Raw genomic sequence first — 23,994 nt, 5'->3', positions numbered from 1 at the left:
AAAGTGTTTGGATGTCGAAATGAACGCGCCTGAACCAGTTCTTTGGATCTTAGGACCACGCTGCTGGAGCCTACATGGAAGGTACGGCGCTGTCTCCCAGAGACTGCTCTATATTACAGGCATGGGTCGAAGAGGATGATTGAGTTAACCGCAGCATCCAGTTCAGGAAAAACGTCGTAAGACCGGCATTCATCACAGAGCCAACCTCCAAGTGACGGCGACCACCAGACGGAAAGCAGCAAGGATCATCAGCAGTTGTGCTTGTGCAATTTCGACGGCTGGCGGAGCACGCGAGTTTTACGGGTCGCCTTCCCGCGTCTTCCGTCTCTTGAACAGGGTTCTGCTTCCTTTGTCCCGACTATTCGACTCGACCGGGTTCTGTTCATCTATTTCAACCGAGTCAGATGCGATTGGAGGATTAATTGGAAAGTTGGGCGTTACCTGGATGCTGCGGCAGACTACGGCAAAAGTTATATACTTAACTATTGAGCTTGGCTTCAATCACACTACATCCTGCCAACAGATCAATTATTCGACAGGGTCTACTCCACAATGGAGGATGTGCTATCCTACTATTCTGGTCTATGCTTGAGCTATTTTATACGTGGCCAGTTAACGATCGCCATGCCCGATCGATTCGATGCGCCCGTGAATGAAGATATCGTCAGTGCGGCGTGCGCGCTTAACCTTCGTCTCAGAACCTTAGCTTGATGCTATTGTGACGTGATAGGGCTGCTAACCTGGTTGTTTGATTCTGGTGGTTGAACGGGGGCTACCCTTCTGTACCATGGCTCATATTGCCCATTTTGAAGGTGATCAACCGGGGTTAAAAACAACGACCTGGGCTTCTAGCAAGACGGATTCATCATTGCTGGCAGTAGCCATTGCGTGCCGGCAAAGCCAACAGGCTCTACCACCTTACTGTTGCTCAGAGAATTGATGGTTTCTTTTTCTGTGGATCGACGGACGATCGAAGCGAGCGGGATGCCCTAACCATCGTTCCAGTCAATGTCCGGATATACGAAATACGAAAAACAAAGCAAAACGCACACATTGGACGCAGATATGGGCGGCGCGGGAATAAGCCTTTCTCAACCGAATTATCTTTCATCTCCCCTGAGCCGGCAACCCGGAACTCCCCGCATTGACACTCCAGTGAAAGAATGAGTACATGATTGCGAATGAAAAAAGGCCGGGTTACGCCCGAAGGGTGATCTATCGCGAGACATACCCCATTGACCGCAGATGGGCTCCAAACACAACAACCAAGGCCAGCGTCGGTCTATGGACGAACCGAGAAATAAAATATCCTTGACCAGGAGCTTACGATTTCGTGAGCCCTGATGCGTTGTCAACAAACCATCATAAATTCACAACATATGCGTCTGAGGTATTAACCATGGACAAGCTCGAATACCGGGGCAACCGTATCGCATCCAAGATGGGTTGACATTAGAGCACTTTCGACAAAACACGACAATGTTTTTTGGATGTGCGTGGAATCTGTCCCTCTCAAACCTTTCGGTCTGTTGGTCAGGCCGCCGGAAGATCTTTCTACGTCGCCCACTCCAGCGTAAGATGCCGAGGCAAGAACATCTAAGCTTTCCAGGGAGAACTTGATCTTCGGGGCTCGAGGATATATCTGAAACAAAGCTAAAGACTATGATATCACCGCTATCGTGGATCGCTGCAGCGAGATGGGATTTGTGAAGATAGATGACTGTATATGTGCCATCGATCACCTATGTGTTGCGTATTACGGCTGTCACTTGTCTCCTGGGTTCAGTCGACGATGTCTAGAGACACCTTCCTGCGGATCATCTATTTGTTTCAGACTCGTCACATTGAAAAAGACACTCACACCATGCCTCATCATGACAGTTCAGCCTGAAAACCACAAGTCAAGAGCGACAAGCGCCCTGATCTTCCCTTGGAACGCCGGCACTGCTCCACGTATAAAAGATACCGAAGCCACCACTTAACCAAACGATGAAGAATACCATCTTAGCGCAGGAAACTCCGTCTGGAGCAACTACGCGTTCATTGAGTGCAGGAAATGGTTTTGATATTCAGCCGCCACGAGAAAGGCCTTCGCCGCAACTGATCCAGCTGATTCTCACAACTGCACCCTTGGTGGTGAGGTATAGCATGTTTTGCTCGTGCACGTGGACTATACTCTCAAGGCGCTCCGCATCAACCACAAGAGGCATGTAACCTTTTTCCTGAACTTTATTAACTTCCTCGCCGCTAATCCACTCAATCTGATATTGAATATTCCTCGAACCTGTGGCATGCTCGATTTGGATCTCTAAGGGATGCAGAGAGCCAGCTTTAAAGACTGGAGATATTCCTTCTGGAGCAAGTTGTCCAGAGTGCCTTAATGTTTCAACGAGAGTGCAGTATGTTAGCTCTTCTAGAGCTGCGTCGTGTTGGGATGCGGTGCTATCATTCGACGGCGTCTCGTTACCCACATCAGCTGATTTATCTGTGTTTATATCACTGTTGTCGATCTTGACTCCCCCTTCACTGGGAATAGGGACTATGGATCCATTCCCGCCCATGACCTGCTTAGGCTCTGTAGCCACAACAATCTCAGACCCCGTGGAGTCTCTTAATGTCGTTATAGATAGTGGGAGGGTGAACAAGGTACTTTCATTCGGAAATGGATGAAGCTTTTTCTGCTTTTTTAAGAAAATCCGAGCACAGGCCTCACTGACGTGATTCCCAATAGTTTGGCAAAACCGTCGCTCCAGGTCTGCAAGCTGTGGCAAATTTGGTAACTTCCAACCTGGGTAAAGTCGTCCATGAGATCGTGGGGTGTATATCTTCCGATACTCCTGAAGAAACATGTTACAGAGAAAGCACGCATCCTTGCTGGAATAAATGATCCGTGGATATCTTTTTGGCCGCCTCAGTTCGCAGTAGGAGATCAATTGAATCTCAGCGTGGATTTTCCCTTCCTTCAGGGTGTGGAGAACCTGGCGGGAATACTTTTTGATGGCCTCCTGTTGAGATAGGTTCAACCCTGCGGAGATTTCCGTCAGAAGCTTTTGCTGACTGACTTGCGGGCCTAAATCCTTGATTTTAGACCGTAAATCTGGCTTGTATCCAGTGAGCAACGATGCGGAATACGCTGCCGCAGGAAGGTCAGCAGAGACTGCCCTCATTTTTCGGACCAAGGGGTACTTTTTGGCAGTGCGATAGAGGAACCGAGCGCTCTCATAGTATCTGGAAACCTTGCTAATGATATTCAGCAAGCTTTCTCTTGATGATGGTTCCATGTCTCGATTAGGTATCATACGAATCAAACTAGGAAGCTTTTCGATCTGCTGTAGCCGGTAAACCCCTTCCACAATCTTCAACAATTGTGTGTCGACCTGGTATTGAGACCAGGAAGTGATCAGTTTTTCTACCTCCTTTGTTCTCATTGCAAACTGTCCAGCAGCGTCCACCAAACCCGCTTGTCCGAGCTTCTGCTGCGTAATGCTCCGAACAGCCATCACAGCATCTGGAAGAGTGTCTTTAAAGGGCCGTTTGGCTGCTTTTTTCCCTGAAGACAGTAAACGCATCCGGTCGAGGATGCGCGGCGAGCACATAGAAACTATCTTTGCTAGAATATCAGGCTCAACGCTCGTTTTGCGGGATGACCCTGATTGGTTCAGCGTCTTGTAACAGTAAGTCCTTGCTACTCACTAGTAGATACTGTTGCGAGAATTGCAAAGATGCTTTCAAAACCTTGCATAATGCACAGGATTGAATTATTGCCATCCTCTTTGCTGGCCTTGTTCACGGCCAAGATTACCTTCAATGTTTCCGAGTCCGGCTCTTCTTCCAGGCATACTGCAGGAATATGATTAGGTTCGTTCTTCCGGTGGGCGAGAAACGCTAGCGTCCCAGCTAGTTTGCGCTCTGTGTCGATAGGTAGAATATAGAGTCGTTGATGAGTGGGTAGGTACTCAGGATTGTTCCGCGACGGTGCCACTGGAATACTATGGAGCAGGGACGATATAGCAATATTCTCAGCGCAGGTGATTATAGGGTCGGGGCTTGAAGACATCGAATTTAAAATAGTCTAGATGGTTCAAGTCATGCAGCATTGACGGCTGGAAAGTGATAGCTAATGTATAGTGGGGTAAAGTTTTAAAGAGTTTCAGAGGTGCCAGCGGCCTGGTCTCGTGCTTAAGCTGCCCAACGTAGAGACCTTCCCCAAGTGGTGCAAGATGTCAGCTGGCCAATCCCTACAATAAGCATGGTTACACTGCTGCGTGATAACTGCCTAGGCAATGGGTAATAATTAATCTAATATAAGCTTACCATACTAACTAGCCTTATATTCAATCAAGGATGCTATATCTACTAGAATAAACCTTGCACTTCATCTGGAAACACACCTGGACATATATCATGGCAAAAGCGTAGGAGTATGTATGTTGCAGTGACCTGCCTTGTATGAAATGTGCAGTATCGGGCGGTGATTACTGTGATAAAATAAATCCGATTAAGTTTAAATAAAGAAGAAGTATAAAGTATAAAGAAACAAAGTCTATTGTTACCTTATTTATATATGGATAACGTGCTAAGTCTATTGTATAGCCAAGCAGAGGTTCACGCAGCCTGGACCATGACAGTGTTCACTTAGCATGACAAACTTTCGTCACCCTAATATACCTGTTCGCCTCGGAATTTCTATCAGACGTCAAGTGTGTTCACTTCTTACTGTAAAGACCTAGGCAGTTCGGATGTACCGTGGCCTGCCTACTTGGATCCCCAACTCCGCCGGAAAGTGGCGCAGTAGAAACACAGCCCGGAAAGAAGCAAAGTCGAAGCAACAGGCATTCGAAGACAACTTGGTCTGATAGGCTGAAGCCAAGGGCAGCCTAAGGGTCAGCCTCGCCGAAGTGGCGGTGAATGGAAGCAGGGTTTCACAAGGCTGTACAGCGATCAACTTCTGCTGCTCACGATTTCTTCAGATCGTCAGCGCTCTTTCTTCAAATCGTCAGCGCTCTTTCTTCGATGAATCCATCAAAAACGTGTTATTCGATCAAGATCAATGAACGGCACAAAGCGCTTAGCGTCTGGTGGGCTCGAAGATAATCTCGCGGATGGCGATGCAAGCAAGCGCTTGTGCCTTGACGGCAAGCACGCCGGTCAGGATGTCTGGAGTGTCTGGCCTGTTCTTGCGGGCGGAGATAGTTACCAGTTTGCGGGACCTGTTCTTCACGATCATGCTCAAGAGCCTTCCGCTAATTATGGAAGCTCGCAGGAAGTGCCAATGATTGTGGTGCAGGGTCCTTCAGATCAACCGGGCGTACCTCGGACACCAGTCTCGGCACCTGGTTTATACGTGAGTGCGGATATGTCTATGGTAGGCTATGACCAGATGGATATCACCGATACATCTTGTATGGGGATTGCCTACGGCGAACCGATGATGTCCGCGAGCTACCAGAGCGATCAGTCGGGACTGGATTGGTATCCTGACTGGCACCAGCAGGCGGATTTCATATCGTCTAGCGGTGAGCCTTGATCAATCTTTTACTTGTATTGACCGGTACCTAACCTCTAGTAGGTATTCCAATTGGCAGCTGTGTAAGTCCAACTGTGCTGTTAGAGCAAGAGGATTGGAGCCAGGCATGGGCAGGCCAATTGTCTGAGTTTGAGACAAATGTGCCTTCTATGAGCCCAGGGACAGCACACGGCTCAAGCACCCCAGCCGAAGATTCGTTTGCCACTACGCCAACGGGCACGATTTTTGATGCCGAGATCCCCGAACTGCAAGTTCAGCGTGCGGATAGCATCTGGAACAGCTCCGATGAGGCGCAGAAGTCAAAATATCCTAGCGCCGAAGACCACGCGGATGAGAACGAAATAGAGGACAGTGATCCGGAACACGGCGAGGGCTATACCTGCTTTGGAGAAGTACAGTACTCCCATGGTTTTCTAGGTCCATGCATGCTAACGCAGCCAGATCATCGCACCCGCAACCTCAAGCTTTGAAGGAGAAAACGGAAGCAATTCAGCCCGAGTTCAAGTCAAGCCGTTTGGGAATGTCCTCCAACTGTCGTTTGCAGATACGGAGAAGTATGCTGGAATCGTCTGCGAGCCGGGCCTGGTGACACTTCTTGCAAAATATACAGTAAGGCTCGTTGCGACACTCTTTGCCGGAAATTGCAAGCCCAAGGCCAAGCCCAAAAAAGGCGTAAAAACAGAATCCAGCCTTATAGATGAACATACAGTACGGATAGTCGTCTATGGCTTACTCGCTGACATGGAGCACGTTAGTGCTTGCCTTTCAGAGGCGAAGCTCTTCCTGCAACACCCGTCCACAGTGGAGTATACCTCAGAAATATCCTATTACAACCCGCATTACCTTGTGAGGCCTGGGGGTGTGATGCCGCGGCTGGAGGATTTAGATTTATCCGACGAAAGCGAAAAAGGGCATTCCAAGTGCCCGGACTCGTTGTCAGGGTCTGATAAGAGCAGGTTCATGCGGATCTTCGACTCTGCCAACCGAACAGCTGCTGGCACCGCACAGGAAGCCACGTCGAGCCCGAGGCTAGCAACCCCTTTGAAGGAGTACGTAATCTTTGTCTTACACGCCAGTTAGTACTGATTTGGATACTATTAGACATCAATTGGTAGCTCTATCGATGATGTTGGAAAGAGAATCTGGCAGCCTGGACGATCTGAAATTTCCCTCGTTGTGGCGGCGTACGAAAGACGACAGCAAGGGGTACCGGTAAGAGGAGCGATCCTTTCAATATGAGGTCGGCGTTTTGACTGTGAATACTTTGCTAGGTACCGACACATTATTACGGGCAGGATTGAGGCTGAACCGGCCCCTCTATACGGCGGGGTTCTTGCCGATGTGCGTGGACCCTTTGATTGTTTTGTCAGACGCATGCTAATTCTAGGCAGGATATGGGTTTAGGAAAGACATTGAGTCTCCTAGCACTTGTCTGTTCATCACTTGACGGACTAGACAAAGGGCAGGTTGCTGCGGACTATCCCCGAGCGACTCTCATAGTCGCACCCAAGACCAGTAAGTTGAGCACTGATTGCGATTACAAGCCTGAAGCTAACTTGTAAAGCAATACCCGGTTGGGAGACGCAAATCAATAGGTCTGTGACCGAGGTGCTCCATTGGTAAATCCAACGAAAAACCTGACAAGGCTCTAGGCATATCAAACCGGGACAAGTGCGATACCTGGTTTACCACGGACCCAAGCGACAAGCGACACAGCAGGTCCTCTCACAGGGTTATGATATTATCATCACCACGTATGAGACGTTACAAAGCGATGTGAACGCAGGAAGAGGCTTGCATACCGTCAACTGGCACCGCGTCGTGCTTGATGAAGGTGAGTATGCGACATAAACGAATCAAGACTCTATTTATGTTTTATTAAAATTGACTAAAAACGTTTAGCCCATCGCATTCGGAACCGTTCTTCAAAGTGTTTCCACGCTGCCGCAACAATGAGATCACACTTTCGATGGTGTCTAACCGGCACACCAATTCAAAACTCGCTAGACGATTATGGCTCTCTCCTTAGCTTCCTTCGGGTGCCTATATTTGGAGATAAGCGCGGGTTTGATCATTGGATTAAAGCGCCTATGGGGACGAATCAGAAGGATACCGTTCAGATCCTGCAATATCTGGTTGCGGCCACATCCTTCCGCCGTACGAAAGCAATGGTGAAGTCAGCGGTTGAACTCCCGAGGAAGATGGAAAGGAGTGAAACTGTGCAGCTCACGGGGGAAGATAGAGACTTGTATGAGTTTTTCAAGGCTAAGGCGTCAAAGGCCGCAAGCCAGATTCAGGGTGCTGGCATCGAGGAGCAGAAGCAGAACACGTTGGCGATCATTAACATTCTCAGACTTATATGCAACCACGGGGAACAGCTTCTTCCTGATTCAGCCGTTGCCGCATGGCGAGTTTACCAGCGCGACCAGAAACCGCGGAGCCTACCTGCGCAGCATGGATTCAGCCACTGGACATCATCAACTAGCAGCCGCAGGGATGATGGGCCAGGCGGCTTTCAGAATCCTACCAAAGGTCTCGAAGGATCTGAGAGCAGCAGACTGAAAGGCTTTCAGCCTGCCCAGTCGGCAAAAGTCCAAGCGCTATTGAGGAACCTGGAGAAGGAGCAACACCGAGGACGAGACAGCACATTGAAGCCCGGAAAGAGGTAAGAAGCAACCCTCCCCAAGTATCCAGGCCTGTTATCAAACACAACTAACCCGAATAGTGTTGTCTTCAGTCAATGGACTAAGATGCTTGACCTTGTCGCCGAAGCTCTTCAACGGAGCGGCTATCAGTATACGCGCATTGACGGCCAATCCAGCCTCCAGAACCGCTACTCAGAGATCCAGAGATTTGACCAACATGATTGCTGCACAGTAATGCTTGCCAGTATTGGAAGCGCCGCTGAAGGGTAACTGTTCCCTCACGCCGTCGCCTATGAACGATGCCGCAGCTGACATGGTGATATTAGTGTTGACCTTACCGCAGCGCGGTACATTCACCTTCTCGAGCCCCATTGGAACCCAATGATTGAAGCACAAGCAGTGGATCGTATTCATCGGATTGGACAATCGTGCGATGTGACGGTTACTAGGTACCACACAGAAAACTCTATTGAAGATGTACGTACAAGTCGTGACCGCTTAGGTCAAGTTTGATCAAACTAACTCAATTGCAGTATGTTCGCTGGGTGCAGGAAGACAAGAAACAAATGATAAATCAATCATTGAGCTCTGCTGCCGACTCGCAAATGGATCTTGACCGCCAGCGATGCGAGGTAAGGAGTTCGAGAGCTGCCATCTAAGTCTAATTATACTGACTGAATTCTAGAAGCTGCAGCAGATTCTCGGCGTCAGACAAATAAAGAGCATATGCTGCCCTGAGCCGATAGAGCTTGAGCAAATGGTAGTTGAAATGTAAACAGTAGTATAGACATTGTCGAAAATCATACTTGGTGTCATGTGGGCTTTACTGACAAAATACTCGTAGAACGAGACAGCATTCCATGTCTTCGTGAATCACGCATCAAGCCCCTTCCTATATTCCACTGCCTGTGCCACTAACTCACTCCAAGAAACTCCAAGCCAGCGGGATAATTCGCGTGCACCTTTTTCGTCTGACACCTTCTTGTTGGTCCCACGCGCGACCACTTCTGGATTCGCACCGGCAAAAAGGAGGAACTTTATTAACTCGGCATTCTCGGCCGATGACTTTCGCGCAGCCCACTGTAGTGGTGAAACTACACTATTAGATTTCTGTTCAAGGTCGGCCCCATATCTGAGAAGGACTCGCGCCAGAGGAATAGAGCAGGTCGTTCTCGCGACACTGGATAGAGCTTGTGAAATTATAGATGATTTCGGCTGTGTTAATCCCGGTCTCGATCTCGATAGCTCCCATAGCGAAATCAGAATGTCATCCTTTTCCGGTATCCTGGAAGTAGCTGCTATGAGACCTTCTCCAAACAACAAAAATGCCTTCAGGTTGCCCCGCTTGAATCTCAACTCAGTATATTGCTTTGCCAATGTGTATATGTCCGGGGAGGCGCTGGTCATGAAGCTCTTGACAGTTGCCCCATTTTCAAACGCTTTCATATTCTGGGAGACAGCGTGCGTCCTTAACAGCCAGTTAAGAATATCAGTATTTTTCCCCTCAATAGCTCCCATCCATAGAGGCGAATCAAAAAGACGATCTGCTTCAAGATATTTTTGAAGCAGCTCCACCATAGCAATAGAACCGACCTGTCCAACTGTGTGTATTTGTTCGTCGGTGAGTCCCAGGTCTTTGGTGTTCGCAAGCAATATAGCAGCTGTCGCGATTTCATCTTTCCTAACCAGGTCAAGTAGTATTTCACCCGCTCCGGTTGTTATCAAGTTGCCCTGCGCAGCACTATCTGCGGGTGCTTTGTCCCTGTGAGCCTTCTGCAAGTGCTGATCTCGCATCCGCTCGGAAATGAAGCCTGTTTTTTCGTACTCACAGCCGGAAACATCGCATTTCCACACTCGAGTATGCTCTTTTTCATGTTTGACAAGCTGGGCGAGTGTCTCGAAACCGTGGCGCTGGAATGGGCAATTCAAGAAGCCGCATTTGAATGGCCTCTTACCAAAACATTGGTAGATGGCATCACAGCAGCACTGCGCTTCGTGCCCGTTGGCCGCGCAGATAATGCTAGGTAACTTCTCGTATATTTTGATGGACACATTCTGAACCGTAAGGGGATCCAAGTCTAACCATGATTTATCTGACTCGATCAGGCCTCGCACCACAGACTCCAGATAGAGGGTCATACCTTTTGATACATGGTACCCATTGCGCGAGCACTTTTCATAGAATTGCAGGGAGTTGAGAAGAAATTGATAGACATCAGAATGAGAATCCTCTTGTCGGAATGGCCGTAGATCGGCCGGTTCCACAAGCATTTCCCGCTCCGCTGCATATTCCAGGTTTTCACGTTCGGACATCAGGAATCTCAGGAGCTTCAGGACCTGATCCGATATAGTGCCATCCTGTACCAAGCGCGAGTACATCTGGATGAGTGTGAACCATTGGGTGGTAGCGAAGTGATGCAGATTATAGCTCCCGTTCAACACGAGACTGGTGAAATAGCTGTCTTCAGTCAAATTGGCGACGTCGTAGTGGCTTTGGCAGAGAAAGTAAATGCACCGGCTAACCAGATCGAGTGTTGCGCCTGCCAGATCGATATGTCCTACTATTGAGGGACTGAAGAGATACCTTTGAAGGTTAGCGATCTTCGGATTCTCACTACTGGGAAGCTTACTCTTTGACAGTGAAATGAACAAATTGTACATGACCATCCACTACCTCGACAATAGGTCCGCACAACTTGCCCAGGTTTGGTGGCGCGGATGTAATTCTGGTGGGTTCGACGCTCCCTGTCTGGATGGCCAAAGCATGCACAAGTTCCTGCATGGTCAAAGGCCTCGGTGAGCAGCCCACCCAGCCAAGCATTGTTCGCGCTTTATCGCGTAGAGGTGGTCGTAATTTATCAATTCGTGCTACTATTCGAGCATATCTGCATAATATATCCTTAGCTCAGACCCGAGTCTGGTGTGGATATTACATACGCGTCATGCAAATCCTCTGGCAGCACGCTCAGATAAGCATGGATCTCTGCAAGATCGTCAAGCAGATCAATTCCATTTAAAACCACCTTAGCATATAGGAACATTCCTAGAAACTGCTGTCAGTAGGCTCAGAATCTGTATGGAGGTGCATGGATTCCTGTACCACTCGCTTTGGACGCCAGCCCCGACAATAAACGCTTGATTTCGTCTTGGACTCCTGGAGAAAAGTGACGAGGTTCGAACAGCTGCCGGAGTTGGGCATCTGCGAATACTTTAATACATTCTTCGTTCCGTTCATTCACTCGGATGCTTTCTGCAACTCCCTTGACCATTGCCGCGATATCCTCCTCCCTCCTGCTACTAATGAATAACCGCGTCTCGGGAGAGTCTCGGGTCAGGACAAGGAGATGATGCAGGAGAATGCGACGCTCATTGGCGTCTATTTCATCCATGCCATCAATGATAAGATAAACAACACCAGCACAATCCAGCAGTGATTTGAGCAAACCGGCCGCCAAAGCAATATCACTCTTGGTATTTTCGTGAACTGAATGGCAGATGACGTCTTGAAGGGCTTCGTTCTGGCCGGCCAATTGGAACATAAGAGAGTGCAGAACATTAAGTGCTGAAGGGCTGCTGCTGTAACTCAAAAACGCGAAACCAGTGAGGCTAATTGCCCGGGCTTTATCCACTACGGTGCTTGCAAGGAATGATTTCCCTGTAGCACAGTTAGCAATATAAGGTGAAATAGTACCTGGGTACAGACCAGCCCCGGGAATCCCTTCTAGCCACAGCACGCGTGGTGCTCCTTTTGCTCCTTTCAACCATTCTTTGAAGACATTGTCCTGTAGCAACCAAACCCCGGTTCCTTTGCAGATGCGGCTGTGGTACTGGTAAAGTTTGTCATCGTAAGCCTGGGGATTAACGTCTGTCTTAACAATATGGTAATGTTGCAACCGATGAGAACGTTCCGCGTTCTTGAAATGTTCCAAAGCCTTTAGTCGCGCCGCGTGTTCTTCCCTGATATGCTCCAGACGTACTTCGTTTCGCATGAGTAGTGTGTGTCTTTCGAGGTGTGTTTTGATTAGATTAATATGATCTCGCTTTCGTGGCCATAGTGACTCGAAGAAATATTTCCATCCTGTCGTGTCGCAACATCTGAGAGTTAGCTTGGAAGATCGTTAAAACAGTCTCCAAAAACGGTTATACGTACGGGGCATTGCAAAGAACTTCAATCCGATCTGATAAAAGTCGAGAATGTCCTTGAAGAACAGCACCAGAACGTCATAAAGTTGAGTATTCTGTGAGAAGAGAACCGCAACTTCCTGGAATTCGGGCAACAGCAACCCTATATCCGCAGTAGCACTCACGATAGCATCAAACGACTGCGTCAGAACACTGGTCCACTGCAAGAGCAGCTTAATCGGGCCCCAGATCAACGCCATAATATCAGGCTGGACCTGCAAAAAGACCTCGATAACACCTGAGTATTCTCGGAGACGGTTCAGGTACGGTTCAAGCTTCGCAAGATGTCTGAGTTGACCCTTTTTGCCTTGTTCTGCTTGGAGCTTATCGGTGAGATCGTAGACTTCGTCGATCGATTTGACAGAGAGGATCTCGGCGTAAAGCTTGTCATTGTCGAGTTGCGTTTTGAACTCGTCCATCGCCGCCTGGAACGCGCTTTGGGTTATACTATGCTTTGCGGCCATTATCACGACGCATATGCCTTGGAGTTTCAGGTTTTGTCAATTATTTGCGAGTTGAAGCTGCTGGACGCGTTTTCTCTTCGGATTACCTTGCGGCTGGTAAGAGGGGTTGCGAGGCTGAAAAAGCCTTGTCGTGGCAAGGAGGCCAAACGCCGCCTTCATCGCGCTTCGAAGCTGATCCTAGTAACCATCGTCCAATCATACCATGCTTACAGCTCAATATCATGCATACTGCGCCCAGCCGCTGCCCTGCCAACACACCTCGTAGTCTCGGTAACATCGGAGTCAAATACCATATGGCTAGTTATCTAGACCCTGCTCTTTGCAATTTGGAAGAAATTTGTGGCCGAACCCGTACAGCTTGGTATGGGCGCGGGGACCTCGGTATCTTCCAGGCATCTCGGGGTGGACCATACATTACATTTTGGCTATAGCTCTAAATCAAACCTGGGGGGATGAGTTAGGTTCGACAGTCGTTCTCCACGCTCCATACTTCAGCCCCGATACCGATGATCTACAGACCGTGGGGTTCTTCCGAGAACCGCTCCCCGTGCCCGTCGATCTCGCCCAACTGCCTAGATTGCCGCGCGATCATGATGTATCATGGTTAATTGATTTCATCCACGGCGTCTCGTCGTCAAGTTAAATCGCCTTTTTACATGCATTTTCCTGCGTCAGACTCCTGGACCTTCTTAGCATCCAATCAGGACCCCCCACAGTGCTCCTACTCGATGCCATGGTGACCTTCCACGATACTCTTGGCGTCACCGGGCTATATCCCCTTAATAAGTGGACCGATGGGTCTAAGTTCAATACGATGTCGGTGTTCTCGGCTGGTGCGCAGGGAATTATCCTGTTGCTGTTGGAGTACGACACGGGATGTATGACCGGGGAACTCTCCACATGATACAGAGTACAGTCGTGAAGACTTTGCGAGCTTTGATTCAGGCATGGACATACTCGAGATTTGTATGGCGGTAAAAAGTATTGAGCAGCTGGATGGGGATGGTACTGATCAGCCTTTAGGGCTCTGTATAGCGTGTGACCGTGCTGGTGGCTGAGGGGAAGATTGTGCAAGGTACTAGACTAGATAGGCGCTCAGCACAGCTGTTATGGACAGGACGCGATTTGGATTCTGTATAAACAGGTTGGGGAATTTTCCAGTCATTCTTACGCCAGCTACAAGCAGAGTCGGAATAGGCCTGTCATCCATATTACATCAAAGACGCAGGAAGCCAACTCACCTATCATTGTGTTAGCTGTTTAGGCAGGGAACCTGTGTTGAGTTTCAAGGGTGGCCTGCTGCCCAAATTTCTGTATGATCGTCAGTGTCACTGTCCCTCAGTTTATACTACGATGCGCGCTCGGCCATACATGATTTTAAACTCAGCGTAGTGAAATTCTAGTAGTAGATTTGGCTGTGGCAGTTTGTCAACCAAGAAAATATGGTCTTCTTAAACCTCCATTGCCCTGTCTCTGGTACGATGCGCATGACCATTTCTTTGGTCAGGAAGATGGAGACGTTACTTCTGCGCCCTTTCACACAACTGAGCTTTTGAGTAAGTTACCAACATCGCTGCCCGGTAGGAACTGCGCAGATTTCGGTGGTAACAGACATAGATAGTAAGTTAGGCTGAGACTGGTCAGAACTCGCACAAAAGAAGTCGGCTGGAAACAAACCTTTGTTATGCGATTGAATTGAATTTTTCCGGGCAAAAGCAAAGCAACCTATAATAATGGATTATTCACCGAGCCGGGCTAGAATCAGGTAGCCAGAAATTGGAATGCGCTCAAATGCGCTCAAACCTATTGTGTTAGCCTATATGCACATGTTTACCCGACGTGGCATGCCACGACAGGTGGTGGGGGTGGAACGGGGCGGGCCAGCGCGGGACCCCACCCTCGGAGCCTCACTCTCCAGAGCCTTGTTGAAGGCTCGAGATCCCAAGACAGTGCGTCTCGAACCTGGTCTGACATTGAAATACATGATGGTTGTTGTCCGGTTAGGCAGAAGACGGTTTGAATGGGAGAATGAGTACTAATGCAAACAAGGATAAACTTGAGAGAAATTCAAGTTAGCAAATGCGAAAGCTAGCAAATTACTGATCGTTTATGCCCTTTGTGTGTGCTACTTTGAATTTCTCTACCCGCAGGAAAAAGACCGAAGTCTTTTAGCTGCAAGGCTCAGTGACGATATCCAAGATAGAGCCATTGCCCAAAATGTGACTGTGACTCATTCGTGACTCGTCGATATTGCGAGGTCTGATGGTAGCGCTTCTGGAGCCACGTAATATCCTATGTAGCTAAACTACCCTGAACTCGTAGCTGGTTCACATGCGAGGTCATCGAATTCTAGCCAGTCGGCCGTAGGCTCGGTGTGCAAGGATAGGACACACCGCAGCAAGGCTTTTTTGTGCACAGAAGGTCAAAGCCACAGCCACGAAGCCTTGCAGTCAGTCTCGAATGCGCCTTGAATAACGTATAATATAAGTCATCCCCAATCCGCAGATGAGTGGGCACATCGGCCCGCCCAGACAATCACTGTACAAATCTCCAACCCATCGAGTTAGCCGCACCAAGCAGTTCCGCCACTGAGATGGAGTGTCTCGGCATCCCAGTTGACCACAGACTTGTGACCATCATCAAGGATTTACATCTTCCATTATATGCTGAATCTAGCGACCACCTTAATATTTTAAAGAAATGGGGAGAGTCATCAACCTGTGGCGAGAGACCACTTGAAAGGTCCAGGATCCACCACGGACTGGAGCTCGCGAAGCCAGGGACAACAGGAGGAGTCCTGGTGGCCCTCTTGCAGCCATATAGCAAGCAGGCATTTGACAAGGGCTTTGTGGCAGATCTAAAAGATTGTGCCACGACAGATTCGGTCAGAGACCTGATTCAGACGGCGACTGGGGGGCGTATGGACATCGATGACGTGAGCGTATTTGACACGCTACCGTACTGTGCTGATGGTACGGGCGATGCCAATACTCTCCTATTAGCACAGAATGTCTTTCAGGAAATGGTGGAGGCTAAGAAGCCTGATGTTGTCCTCTCCTGTTATAGGGTACCCGCTGACAACAGGAATGCGATCGTCAGGGAGTTGAGCAGCAGAGGAGTTGGGAGGGTTCACGATGAGCTGGAATTCGTGCTCAGGGGCGGGTCGACAAAAAGAATAAACGCGTTCCACCCAAGTTATGCTGTGAATTATCATCGGACGTACAGCTGCTTTCGTCGACTGCTCCTAGTGGAGTTTGTGCAGGCCTTTACGCATTGTCTAGGGGCGGGAATTGAGGAAAGCTGGATATGGGAGCTACGGCAAGACTGCGCAAAAGTTGTCAGAAACCTGTCGAAAGAACGTAAGCAGTTCCTTGAACTTGGACCAGTTATTGGTGGTCTTGTACTGGGAGTTACATTGGTTGACGCAAGCATAATAGAGACGAACTACAAGCAAAAACGCCTCGCTAAACCCAAGATCGACGAGGATCAATGGAAGACTATCGTCAATCATCTTCGCGAGAGTATATCGAAACTGGGATATTTCAAGGAATCTATCGGGGTGGATGATCTTGTTCACAGTAACCTGACCTGGATATGCGCAGACGCATCGCTGTTTCTCACCGAGGTGGAAAAGCACAGCAAAGTGGAACGGAACGCGGCTCGGCGCGTCGGGGAGAGTGTGAAAGATGACATCTTATGTTCCTGGAGCCAGATCTTCTATGCAGATATCGATTTGAAACAGAATGAGAGCCTAACCGATCCACGCGGGTTCTACGAGGCTACGAGTCTCTTGATCGAACCTGAAGCACTCCGAGGAAATCTTTCGCGTGACTTGCATAGGCATTTACATGCTTTTCTACTCGATCTCAACTTGTCATTCAAATGCTTAGAGAATTCCAGGTGGCAATGGAAGTCTGCTGAGCACACTAATGCCTTCAAGCGCTTTGCGGGAAATCTGGAAAGAACTGCCATGCGATATAGTACACCTTTATCTGACGGTATGAGGGCGCTCGAGATCTAGGGCAGGCTCCACACGATTTGCAGTGTACCATCAAGACTCGCACATTTTTGACTAGTAAGACCACTTGCTTTATATACGTCCGTAACAATCCTTTGGCCCAGGAGGCAGCACCATCGGCCTAATTACATGGCTTCTTCCAAAAAAAAAAGAGTAAGAAGCTCCTGGTATAAATCCGTCGTCTGTTTGACGGACGCTCTAGCACCCATATACATGTTACCGATTTCGAGACAGATTGTACTGATATCGTAAGGCTCTGAGTAGATTTAATCCACTTACTATCCTTGTTTTGTGAGAAACCTAACTTTACGGAGGACCGTACAAAGCCTCGTAAATGCAAGCTGAGAGAAGAATGAGCGGGATCGTATTCAACTAGCTAGCCAGTTCTACGCATGAAATCTCTCTATATTATAACGTAGCGTACCCCCAACCACCGCCTCTGCCCTGTCTTCCCCTGTCTCCTACTCCCCTTCCTCTCTCTATCTTCGTGAATTGCACAATCTCAATTCCACCCCCTCCAAAGCGCATCCTGACTAACAACCTCCCACCCTAGCAAGTCATCAAAACACTCGCCGCCCCATTATTCAAATAAAACGTTCCATCGCGCTTATTCGCCGTCGCCATACACCTATACCCCTCCCCGTCACGATAGTCACTAACGTGATGAACAGTCGCCTTCCCCTTGCAGTCGGCCTGCTCCCAGAACTTGAATGTGCACCGGCTGTCCCAGCCTTCTGCGCTGTCACCGGCGCGCGCCCCGTACGTGAACGGGTCAATGTTCTTGCACTGCCCGCCCCAGACCCAGCCGGATTTGGGCTCGGGTCGCCAGCCGGAGGCACAGGAGCCGGCGCCGTAGACGTTGAGCCAGACTCCGGTCGCGCGTTCGGTGAGGGTGGAGGTCGTGTTGTCGGTGTCGGCGGTGTTGATTTCGACGGTGGCCTCAGGGACGGGGCTGGTGAGGCCGAGAGAGGCGAGGAGACCGGCGGTCAGAAAGATGGATTTGACTAGCATTTTGCTGGTTTGAAGAAGATTCGATTGTCTTGGAGGTTTTGATTTTGTTGTTGGAACGAGGCTTGTTTGTTGAGTGATGAAGCAGCAATCCACCGGAGCGATGTAGCTGTATTTATATTTTGGAAAGGAGAGATTGAACCTCACCGGATACTACATAGGATAATCATTCCAGAGCGCTTATCAGGATGAGGTTGAATGGTAATCGAATAGCCTACCACTGCTTCCAGACTCTCAATGTCTTAGAACTGGTGTCAGATGTGTTGTCTCGTATTTAGCTCACTTCTATAGTGCCTAGATTTGCGGAGACCAATCACTTGTGATCTCACTATCCTCGGATTGCCCAAGTGACTTGGGGCTTAAACTTGGCAATAAATGATAGATAATCACAAATTCAGCTGAAGAAACAGACGAACGAGTAGGGTTTGAATATTCGATTGACAGCTGGTTCATTGACGGCTATTAAATAGGCTTTAGGCTCATGGATAATATATTGTGTAAACATGAACAGACTTGAGTAGTTTAAAAGAGAGAATACCGCTGGACAGGGGTGGACCTAAGTCGGACGGTATGTAGATCTTGAAAGACATACCGCTCAGCCTCTATGGGATAGCCGCACTGTAACATCACAGGGTGTGCAAATACCCGACTATCCAGACATCCTAATAATAGCTTGCTTGTTTTGTACTCGTCGATTGAATTGTTCCTTTGCTTCGTTGGGCCGCCTTAGAATTGATTTCAGATCGCTCGCCGCTCTTCAGATTCTTTCAAGCAGGAGTCCGAAAACGTCTTTGAGCAATGAACAAAAAGAAAGTATAACTAAATGGCAATATCGACCTGAGAATCCTAAAGCATATTCTGCTTGTGCGCCTACTCAAGGGCTCGGACGGCACCTTGTCTCACCAGCCCCATCCAGGAATTCATGACCAGCAAGAGTGCTGGAATTTTCCGACCTGTCCTAATATGCCCATGTCATTGACAATATCCTGACCGTTGCATTGGTAAGAACTAAACGCACATAGTCTAGCCCCTCGTCGGGTTCCTCGGGTTCGACTGTATGACGCCGCTGAAACTTGACACCAGCTCTAGTTAGATCAACAGTATACATACACGGGTAACAAACATTCTTAAGGTGACTAATGTGCGTCAGATAAATGTCACTCGGTTTTTCTCTTTGATATAATGCCTCTCATAAGCCTGGTTGCGAGGGTCAGCGCAGCACTCCTGATCGCGGCTTCCGCTGCGGCTATTAAGGTTGTTGATTTGAGATACCTAATCGCTCGAGTCGCCGTTAAGGGGGCAAGGAGACTGTCTATTTACACAGTGCTGCTATCAGCAATGCGGTATCTGTACTGCTCCAGCCCAAACGCCCTGATGGGGCCTAGGGCACGAGTGAAGATTTGGGGTTACTGGCGCCTGGTGCAGTTGGGTAAAGGGCTTGTCTGCATCGGTTCTTACAAAAAGTCTTATTTAAATGAGCTTTGAGATCTGTCGGTCTTCGTTGTAAAGAACTTCTAGCAGCCATGTGGTGTCGATGTCGCAAGTCTAGTGGCTCTGTTAGATGTAGCTATAACTATAGGTACCTCTCTCTTATTTTCTCGTGAATAGCTTCCTTGGCTTGACGAGTGGGTTATCGACAGCCCTCAAACAGCAGAAGTTCCAGACGCCTTAGAAGTAGCAGAAGAAGCTTAAGAAACTTAATATTATCTAAAATTATAGTTAAGGTTAAGAACTCTATATGAAGCTTGCTAGTAGGAATAAAGTCTAAGTGCATGTCCCTCTAACGAGCGACGTCATATTACTGCCTAGAACATCGTTAATAAATAAAAGCTAGGAAGAGCGGATCGGAATCGAGGATTGAAGGATCAAAAGGTGGCTCAACCTTACCCTCGGGCTCGGGGACGCCGAAGCTCCTTGGAAGATTGGCCTTCCTCACAAATCAGACCACTGCATCAATCAGTGTGGACAGGGGTTAAAGGCATCGTGGCTTCAGATCGCGGTGGCGTCCTTAGCTGCCGCCATATGGTAGCTCACAGCAGCGCCCGCGATAGCTATAGCTCCTTCTTCAAGGTACCTGTCGACGGAGTCGGCACCATGACTCAATGACCTCATTCCAACTGACGTACCCGTCACTCTGGAGTCAGCCTAACGCCATGATCCCCAAGCCAAGCAGGAGAAAGAGGAATCCGGGAAGGGATTACAGTCGGAGACCGGACGAGCGGCTCGTAGCGCGCCACTAGATTGGGGCCGTCTTGTGCTGCAGAAGATTGGAGCTGCGAGTGCCAACCTTATTGCATGACCTTATCCACGTGCAGCCCGTAGGCTGGCCCTAGCTTGACGAAAACCTGCAGGGTGGATCGAAACGGCGGCATGGGGGGGAGTCTAAGGAAGGGCCCGTGTGGGGGCTGTTTTCCTTGACAGTGGCAGGGCAAGTCGGAGTTTTTGTGACGATGTGTTGCTCTTATAAGTCAACTGTCATCGCGTCGATCACTCTCCTGCAGATTTGAATCCTTTGCATCATGGTTGTTTCTCTTTGCGTGTTGCTGCAGTAATATTGACTTCGGTATGGGTGGGAATGGTATGGGGACCACTGCTGGCCGGGCGGTGGTCATTGTTGGCCTCGTGCTACAGGCTTTCGCCCTTGTTACGGTTGTCTTGAGGGTTCTGGCGAGGCGCATCCGCAGTCTTCCTCTTGGGCTAGATGATTATCTTATCATGCTAGCTACTGTGAGTATTCAGAGCATCAAGCGAGGGGCCAACTCCGGAAATAATACTGACAGAACCACCAGCTCATCTTCATTCCATCCACGATCCTCGCTGTCACAAGTAAGCTCAACGCTTCGAATATTAGACACCACACTAACACCCATCTCAGCCGTCATCAAAGGCGGCGTCGGTCTACACATGCATGAAGTCACCCAAGAAGCCCGCGAATATGCCCTCAAGGTAACCACCCCTCCTCTCTCTCCATCCACTCCAACCTCCCTAACAAGACAATCCTTATCCAGTCCCTAATCCCTCTCCAATGCCTCTACGGCTTCGGCGGCGCCCTCGTCAAAACCTCCTTCATGGCCCTCTACTACCGCATCTTCGGAACAAAGAAATCCCTCCGCATCGCCATCTACATCACCTTCATCATCGTCTGGGGCTGGGGCCTCTGCACGATCTTCGAATCCTTCCTCCTCTGCCACCCAATCGAATACAACTACAACCCGTTCCGCGCGGGCGGCGGGAAATGCGCCGATCGCATCGCCGCGTATATCGCTATCGGGGTCATCAATATCGTGACCGATTTAATGGTTATGGTTCTCCCGGTGCCTTATGTCCTGAAATTGCAGTTGCCGATTGGACGGAAGGTGGTTCTTGTTGCGACGTTTGGGTTGGGGCTTTTGTATGTTATCCCTATCCCTATCCCTATACCTATGTCTTTCCCTTCCCTCTATCTTATTTCTTCAAGCCCCTTGTCGTGAGGTTGGTTTGGCGAGACACTAATCCATACTCTGAAGTGTAACAGTAGTCTCCATCATCCGCGTCCAAAGCCTAGTGTCCATCGACTTCGCCGACGCAACAGCGACCCTCTCCGGCCCGCTTCTCTGGAGCATGGTCGAGCAGCAGGCTGCCGTGATAGCCGCGAACCTCCCCGTGCTGCGGTATATCTTTGCAACTATCCTCCCGCGCGCATTCAAGGAGCCATCGGGGCAGAATTCAGATGGGGATGGATACACGATTACAAGGAGCGGGGTGGGGAGGACGTCGCAGTCACAGATAAAGAACCAGAAGTTTCGGCTTTCGGAGATTAGTCCTGGTGGGAGTAGAACGGTGGTTTTGGAGGGGATGGGGGAGGGCGTTGTCAAGCCGGAGAAGGCGAGGGTTAGTGTTGGGGTGAGAGGGGGGGACGGAGAGGGGGAGAGGGAGAGGGAGGCGTGGCCGGAGGATGATCGGTCCGGGAATGGGCTGTTGCCGGAGGGGGTGGATATTTATCGGGAGATTCGGGCTTCGTGGCGGAGTTAGGTGTTTTATATGGTTTGTTGTGATGGTTTGATGGTTTGATATGGTTCATGAGAGCGGTTCTTTTGTGTCTGATATACCCTAGTGTGTTATTTTGAGTGATGAGATGTATAGAATAGAATAGACGACATTACCATAGACCAGCATACAGTCGGTCAAAGAAAGCACTATGAACACTTCGACTTTCTAGATACCAAAGAAAAGAACTAGGGAGCTAATCTGTATCGAATCAAACATTGCTTAATTATGTGCTAGACTGCCTCGATATTATCCTCTAGGAAAATGAGGGAATTAAGTAAGTACAAGAGACTGTCCAAGAAGCAAACCACCTCTCCCAATTATATATAGCCACTAATTCCATTCCATCAGTCAACCTCATCCCCACCCTCACCAGATATCCCACTCACCACCCAGACACCAATCTAGTAGTAAAGCGGGTTCTCAGGATCACTCAGATCAAACACAACAACACTATGCGGCTTCGCACCACCACGGTTGGCAAATTCGCGAGTAAAGTCAATGCTCCTGTTGAAGTTGAGGCTTCCATCTTCCTCAATGTCGATGTAGAGAGCGTTGAAGTCAGCCGGTGTGTTGATAAGGCCAATCTCGCCGGTCTGCACGAAGTAGTCGGTCACGACGATGTGCTTCTGGTCGGGGGTGACCTTAATGTAGTGGGGGCCGATAGTGGGCTGGTCCTCTTCGGGGTCGTCCAGACGCTTGACGTTGTTGAGGTCGGAGATGTCGAGGGCGGCGATGTGGTTTGCGGTTGTGAGGGTGAGGTAGATGTATTTGCCGTCTTGGGTGATGTCGGTGCTGGGGGGTGGGTTGTTAGTATGGATCATTGAGAAGGAAGGGTTGTGAGGAGGACGTACTAGATAGCGACAGTGTCACGGGCCTTAGGGCCGAGGTCGTATAGAAGCTCAGTAACGCCCTTCTTGCCGTTGGCGTCCTCGCGCTCGGGGTAGATGATCCAGACTTGGCCGAGGTGGACGGCTGTTGCGAGGGCAGCGCCTTCGGGGTTTCCGGGGATGAACTTGACGTCTTGGATACCGCCACCCTGTTCTTGTTAGTGAAGTTTAATTGAGAGATGATAGAGAGAGCCTACCTCGGGAATGGTGATGGTGTTGAGGATGTGCTTGGTGTCAAGATCCCACAGACGGAGAGTGTTAGCACGGCGGATACCAGTGCTAGGCTTCAGGATGGAGATAGGCTCGACAAAGTCGGAAGTCAGGATGAGCTTGCGCTCCCAGTCGATGGAGAGACCGTGAGGGGAGAACTGCTCTCCGAGAATGTTGAGCAGACCGTCGACATCCTCAGGCCATTCGTGGATGATGTTGAACTCGGCGTCGGTCTCGACGAGACGGCCGGGGCTGGTACCAACGGCTGAACCCATGTAGGTGATGTAGAAGCCGCCATCAGGCTTAGCACGGATCTCATCAGCAATAGAGGACAGGATGGCCCGGTTACTCTTGAGGAACTTAGGGCGGTAGGGGTTCGATGTGTCGAAGTAGAAGGCTGTGTCCTGGGTCTTGAGCAGGGAAAGCAATCCACCACCAATCAAGGTCTTTCCGTCGAGGGAGGGGCCGAGATGATGGGGGTCGTTGCCACTGGAGGGGACATCAGTAACCCAGAGAAGGGTGCCGAAGGTGTCGTCGTCCAGGGAGTAGGTGGCAAGAAAATCTTTGTGCTGCTTGTCGCCGGCACCGGTCCAGAAGTAACCGATCTTCTTGGGCTTGATATCGGAAGCCTCAAAGGGAGGGCTGTCAAGGGCAGCAGTGGGAACCTGCAGGATGGGCAGGGGAGGGACGATGTTGTTGAGGGCCTCGGTGACTCCGGGAATATGCGGGATCAGAGGAGGAAGGGAGATGGAGAGGGCCTGCCCGAGGGAGGCGGAGGAGATCAACTGGATCAGAGAAGTGGTCTTCATCTTGAAGCAGTCCAATGAGCGACTGAGCTGTACAATGAATAGAAAAGATCGAATGAAGGAGTGGATGGACCCGAGTCTGATGATCTCTGAGAAGATTTGAGCAGATTATCGGAGGAGGAGACCCTTTATAAACCTTTCATCTTCCTGTCCCCAGTTTGAACTTCCTCTCCTGAGCTTCGCCGTCGACATCTCTGTAGCAGAGCACGCAAACTCGA

The 23,994-nt window shown here is 49.5% G+C and overlaps 7 protein-coding genes across 7 annotated transcripts; 3 read left to right on the top strand and 4 right to left on the bottom strand.

The window, feature by feature from the left end:
* Nucleotides 1-2,069: 2,069 nt before the first annotated feature.
* BJY04DRAFT_222175 (nucleic acid/nucleotide deaminase domain-containing protein) lies at nucleotides 2,070-4,057 on the bottom strand (the record flags this gene model as incomplete). Its single annotated transcript, XM_073717322.1, has 2 exons — nucleotides 2,070-3,649; nucleotides 3,694-4,057. 2 exons carry the CDS (start codon nucleotides 4,055-4,057, stop codon nucleotides 2,070-2,072), a joined length of 1,944 nt encoding a protein of 647 aa, XP_073567241.1.
* A 993-nt stretch (nucleotides 4,058-5,050) lies between these two features.
* BJY04DRAFT_222174 (DEAD/DEAH box helicase) lies at nucleotides 5,051-8,947 on the top strand (the record flags this gene model as incomplete). Its single annotated transcript, XM_073717321.1, has 13 exons — nucleotides 5,051-5,516; nucleotides 5,570-5,919; nucleotides 5,969-6,576; nucleotides 6,629-6,739; nucleotides 6,799-6,868; nucleotides 6,919-7,042; nucleotides 7,092-7,122; nucleotides 7,180-7,361; nucleotides 7,430-8,192; nucleotides 8,253-8,438; nucleotides 8,499-8,649; nucleotides 8,706-8,804; nucleotides 8,858-8,947. The coding sequence occupies 13 exons, from the start codon at nucleotides 5,051-5,053 to the stop codon at nucleotides 8,945-8,947; spliced, it is 3,231 nt and encodes a 1,076-aa protein (XP_073567240.1).
* Nucleotides 8,425-12,925, bottom strand: BJY04DRAFT_198337 (uncharacterized protein). Its single transcript, XM_073712601.1, has 8 exons — nucleotides 12,323-12,925; nucleotides 11,876-12,250; nucleotides 11,273-11,827; nucleotides 11,110-11,215; nucleotides 10,803-11,057; nucleotides 10,314-10,756; nucleotides 8,858-10,265; nucleotides 8,425-8,804 (listed from the first exon to the last, which is right to left on the bottom strand). Exons 1-7 carry the CDS (start codon nucleotides 12,816-12,818, stop codon nucleotides 9,046-9,048), a joined length of 3,450 nt encoding a protein of 1,149 aa, XP_073567239.1. The 5' UTR covers nucleotides 12,819-12,925; the 3' UTR covers nucleotides 8,425-8,804; nucleotides 8,858-9,045.
* Nucleotides 12,926-15,344: 2,419 nt separating this feature from the next.
* BJY04DRAFT_128866 (uncharacterized protein) lies at nucleotides 15,345-16,959 on the top strand. The gene is made up of 2 exons (XM_073708454.1): nucleotides 15,345-16,177; nucleotides 16,256-16,959. Exons 1-2 carry the CDS (start codon nucleotides 15,412-15,414, stop codon nucleotides 16,837-16,839), a joined length of 1,350 nt encoding a protein of 449 aa, XP_073567238.1. The 5' UTR covers nucleotides 15,345-15,411; the 3' UTR covers nucleotides 16,840-16,959.
* Nucleotides 16,960-17,385: 426 nt separating this feature from the next.
* BJY04DRAFT_230731 (uncharacterized protein) lies at nucleotides 17,386-17,904 on the bottom strand (the record flags this gene model as incomplete). The annotated part of the gene is made up of 1 exon (XM_073719355.1): nucleotides 17,386-17,904. Exon 1 carries the CDS (start codon nucleotides 17,845-17,847, stop codon nucleotides 17,386-17,388), a length of 462 nt encoding a protein of 153 aa, XP_073567237.1. The 5' UTR covers nucleotides 17,848-17,904.
* Nucleotides 17,905-20,409: 2,505 nt separating this feature from the next.
* BJY04DRAFT_222170 (uncharacterized protein) lies at nucleotides 20,410-21,855 on the top strand (the record flags this gene model as incomplete). Its single annotated transcript, XM_073717320.1, has 5 exons — nucleotides 20,410-20,571; nucleotides 20,634-20,670; nucleotides 20,720-20,790; nucleotides 20,853-21,235; nucleotides 21,351-21,855. The coding sequence occupies 5 exons, from the start codon at nucleotides 20,410-20,412 to the stop codon at nucleotides 21,853-21,855; spliced, it is 1,158 nt and encodes a 385-aa protein (XP_073567236.1).
* Nucleotides 21,856-22,102: 247 nt separating this feature from the next.
* Nucleotides 22,103-23,850, bottom strand: BJY04DRAFT_230729 (uncharacterized protein). Its single transcript, XM_073719354.1, has 3 exons — nucleotides 22,958-23,850; nucleotides 22,725-22,909; nucleotides 22,103-22,665 (listed from the first exon to the last, which is right to left on the bottom strand). The coding sequence occupies exons 1-3, from the start codon at nucleotides 23,777-23,779 to the stop codon at nucleotides 22,275-22,277; spliced, it is 1,398 nt and encodes a 465-aa protein (XP_073567235.1). The 5' UTR covers nucleotides 23,780-23,850; the 3' UTR covers nucleotides 22,103-22,274.
* Between the last annotated feature and the right edge of the window lie 144 nt (nucleotides 23,851-23,994).

Source organism: Aspergillus karnatakaensis (genome assembly GCF_047715665.1).
Source record: "Aspergillus karnatakaensis strain CBS 102800 unplaced genomic scaffold BJY04scaffold_56, whole genome shotgun sequence".
NCBI lineage: Eukaryota > Fungi > Ascomycota > Eurotiomycetes > Eurotiales > Aspergillaceae > Aspergillus > Aspergillus karnatakaensis.
The sequence above is the reverse complement of the archived record's forward strand: the minus strand, read 5'-3'. Positions and strand labels throughout refer to the sequence as shown.

Coding starts and splice junctions, on each gene's coding strand:
- BJY04DRAFT_198337 (XM_073712601.1), bottom strand. CDS start 12,818: ATGGCCGCAAAGCATAGTATAACCCAAAGCGCGTTCCAGGCGGCGATG. Junction 11,828..11,875: donor AGAAGGGATTCCCGGGGCTG/GTCTGTACCCAG, acceptor ACTGTGCTACAG/GGAAATCATTCCTTGCAAGC. Junction 11,216..11,272: donor GCTGGCGTCCAAAGCGAGTG/GTACAGGAATCC, acceptor AGCAGTTTCTAG/GAATGTTCCTATATGCTAAG.
- BJY04DRAFT_128866 (XM_073708454.1), top strand. CDS start 15,412: ATGGAGTGTCTCGGCATCCCAGTTGACCACAGACTTGTGACCATCATC. Junction 16,178..16,255: donor CAGAAACCTGTCGAAAGAAC/GTAAGCAGTTCC, acceptor CAAGCATAATAG/AGACGAACTACAAGCAAAAA.
- BJY04DRAFT_230729 (XM_073719354.1), bottom strand. CDS start 23,779: ATGAAGACCACTTCTCTGATCCAGTTGATCTCCTCCGCCTCCCTCGGG. Junction 22,910..22,957: donor ACACCATCACCATTCCCGAG/GTAGGCTCTCTC, acceptor TAACAAGAACAG/GGTGGCGGTATCCAAGACGT. Junction 22,666..22,724: donor CGTGACACTGTCGCTATCTA/GTACGTCCTCCT, acceptor CCCACCCCCCAG/CACCGACATCACCCAAGACG.